We start from the raw sequence: 3,384 nt of genomic DNA, 5'->3' as shown, positions 1-3,384 counted from the left end.
ATTCATAAGAATTAACCGCCTTGCCAGTAGAGTTAAAAATGCCACAAAATCCAAAAAATATTTGGGCAGAGGTGACTCGGCTGGCAAGACTCCAAACATAGCAACAATTGGGGAGGGTTCAATGGGGACAGAGGTGACTTTGGACAGAGTATCAAAAACAGACTCCCAAAATGAAGAAAGAGAGGGACACAACCAAAACATATGACAAAGATCAGCAGGGGCCTGCCGACATCTATCACATGTAGGATCAATGTCAGGAAAAATCTTTGCCAGCCTACACCTAGACCAGGGGTGGGCAAACTTTTTGACTCGCGGGCCACAATGGGTTCTAAAATTTGACAGAGGGGCCGGGCCAGGAACAGATGGATGGAGTGTTTGTGTGAACTAATATAAATTACATGTAAAAGTCATTACATGAGAGGATTTGGCCTGTAACATGTAGCAAAGCATGAATATGCAAGGCTCATTGTACAAATTGTTTTCCAAAGGCATTAATTAAATTAAATTAAATTAAAATAAACACAGTAGAGAAACTCACGTTCAATTTCAGTGGGAACAGTGTTGTTGATCTCCCTTTTTTGCCAGTGCATCAAAGTCTGGAGTAAGTTTTGTTGTGGCAATTCTCAGGATAGATCCGAGGTGTTGGTCAGTTAACTTGGATCTGTGAGGGGCTTTGTTGATGTTCATGACGCTGAATGTCTGCTCACATACGTAGGTCGAGCCAAACAAAGTCAGCATCTTCTGTGCTGTCTTCCGGAGGTTTGGAAACGTGGCTTCGTTAAGTGAAGCATAAAAGTCATTCAGTTTAAGAGAGTTGAACTTCTTCTTTAAGACGGAGTCAGACTGAAGATCGATCAGTTCCAATTGCACCTCTTCTGGTGCTGTTTCAGGGTCTTGTGACAGGGGACAGGACACTAGCTGAAGTGACTTTTCAATGTTTTTAAAATCAGAGAACCGACGGCTGAATTCTCCGTGCAGGTCGTCCAGTGATTTGCTGTATTTCTTTGCATTTCGCGTTGCCTCTTTCTGCGTGGCAAGTGTGGAGAAATGAGCGAAAGATTTGTTTGCAATTTGTCTGGAGAATAAAGTTAGCTTAGATTTGAAGGCTGTAACATGTTTGTACATGTCGTGCACAAACTGATCTTTCCCCTGTAGTTTCACATTCAGCTCATTCAAGTGTGAAAATATGTCCACAGCAAACGCAAAATCACAAAGCCAGTTCTTGTCGCTTAGCTCAGGAAATTCGTCGGATTTCCCCACTGACTCCAAAAATGCGCCGATCTCCTCTTTCAGGTCCCACACTCGTTGAAACACTTTGCCCAAACTTAACCAGCGGACACGAGAGTGGTACAGTAAGTCCTGATGATCCGCATCAGTTTCCTCCAGGAACGTAATAAACTGACAATGCTGAAGTCCCCTTGCTCGTATAAAGTTGACAAGTTTTACGACTGGATTCACGACATGATTAAGCTGCAATATAGACTTACACAGCGATTCCTGATGGATGATGCAGTGAAGGAAAATAACATCCTGGTCCGGGTTTTCCTCTTTCACTTTATCCTGGATTCTTTTCAGCAGCCCAACATGTTTTCCAGTTAAATTTGGTGATCCATCCGTTGTGACATTAGCAAGTTTACTCCAAGGTAGCTTACGTCTCTCGATGGCAGCAGACACCTGGTTATACAAATCCTCTCCCCGTGTTTTTCCTTTCAAAGACTCCATGGTCAAAAACTCTTCCGTTATCTCAAAACTCTCGTTAATCCCGCGGATAAAAATTAGGAGCTGAGCAGTGTCTTTTACGTCATTACTTTCATCCAGTGCTAGTGAATATAACTTAAAGGACTCGGCTTTTTTGTTTATTTGCTTGGCTATATCTTCGTCAATCAGTTCCACACGGCGAGTCACAGTCCTGCGCGATAAACTGATTTTTTCAAACTTGCCTTGGCTCTCCGGACACAGTAGACCTGCCGTCTCTACCATGCATTCTTTTAAAAACTCGCCTTCGGAGAAAGGCTTGCTAGCTTTTGCTAATTTGAATGCCAGCAAAAAACTTGCCTTGGTGGTTGACTCTTGAATTGCAGTTTGTCGGTGAAAAAAATGTTGCTGAGTCTGTAAATTAGCCATCAACCTCTGAGCCGTAGCCGTCCGTTCTTGTGTTGACTGCTTGCTAGCATAGTTGGCATGCTTCGTAGCAAAGTGACGGCTGATATTGTACTCTTTGAAAACCGCGACAGTTTCTTGGCATATCAGGCATACAGCCTTTGACTGGATTTCAGTGAAAAAATATTTTGTTGTCCACTCCGCATTAAACACTCGGCACTCACTATCCACTTTTCTTTTCTTTGATAAGCTCATTTTTACAGAAGGGCTCACAGAGCAAAGTTAAAAACAGAAGAAGTAATGGTGCCTTCAAGTGTTATGGTAAAGATTATCCTTTCCACTTGTTAACTGGTAATTACAAGTGCGTTGTGTGTTGTGTTCAGGTGCAATTTTCAAGTCGGTTTTTGGTATTTACCATAATTACCAGAGCACATGAAGATACAAAAATATACCACACGCCAACAAGGTGAATGTGTCTGAAGTGTGCCGATCTTTTTTTTTTTATTATTATTTTTTTTTAAATATAATTTGGACAAGTTCGGCAGGCCGGATTAAAAAGCTCAACGGGCCGTATATGGCCCGCGGGCCGTAGTTTGCCCATGTCTGACCTAGACCAATGTACCCTATGAACCACCTTACACTGCAGCACCCCATGTCTGGCACATATGGAGGAGCGGTGAACTCTGTAGAGGATAGCCTCCCAGGTCTTATGATCTAATTCTTCCCCCAAGTCCTGTGACCAAATTGTACGTAATGTGAAAGAATCAGGGGATTGTAGCATGGATATCTCATTGTATAAACATGTAATGGCACCTTTTATAATTGGATCTTGTTTCAGAAGTGAATCAATGGGAGAGATTGGGGGAATTGCAGGAAAGCCTGAAAAATGTTTGTGGACAAAATTACGGACTTGCAGGTATCTGAAGAAATGGGCTCTTGGAAGATCATATATATTTACCAGATCATTAAAAGAAGCAAATATGCCATCCACATACAGGTTACTGATGGTGGAAATGCCCTGACTGTGCCACAGATTATAGGCATTATCCAGTACAGAGGGGGGGAAAGTGGGTTGGCATGGAGAGGGGATGATAGAGGAGGTGAATTAAGCCCGTAATGCCGTGCAAATTGGTGCCAGATTTTGAGACTATTCTTTACAATTATGTTCTTAGTAAATTTGGGTGGTGGTGACAAGGAGGGTGAGCAAAAGAGAGCTGCCAGTGAGGCTGGAACACAGGAAGCAGATTCAATACAGAGCCACGCAGGAATAGGATCAATAGAATC

At 42.6% G+C, this 3,384-nt stretch overlaps 1 protein-coding gene across 1 annotated transcript; it reads right to left on the bottom strand.

Moving 5' to 3' along the window:
- Positions 1–546: 546 nt before the first annotated feature.
- LOC144539438 (general transcription factor II-I repeat domain-containing protein 2-like) lies at positions 547–1,980 on the bottom strand. The gene has a single exon (XM_078284388.1). It carries the CDS (start codon positions 1,978–1,980, stop codon positions 547–549), a length of 1,434 nt encoding a protein of 477 aa, XP_078140514.1.
- Positions 1,981–3,384: the final 1,404 nt, after the last annotated feature.

Source organism: Centroberyx gerrardi, chromosome 7 (assembly GCF_048128805.1).
Source record: "Centroberyx gerrardi isolate f3 chromosome 7, fCenGer3.hap1.cur.20231027, whole genome shotgun sequence".
In the NCBI taxonomy this organism is placed as follows: domain Eukaryota; kingdom Metazoa; phylum Chordata; class Actinopteri; order Beryciformes; family Berycidae; genus Centroberyx; species Centroberyx gerrardi.
This window is presented reverse-complemented; position numbering and strand designations above follow the sequence as displayed.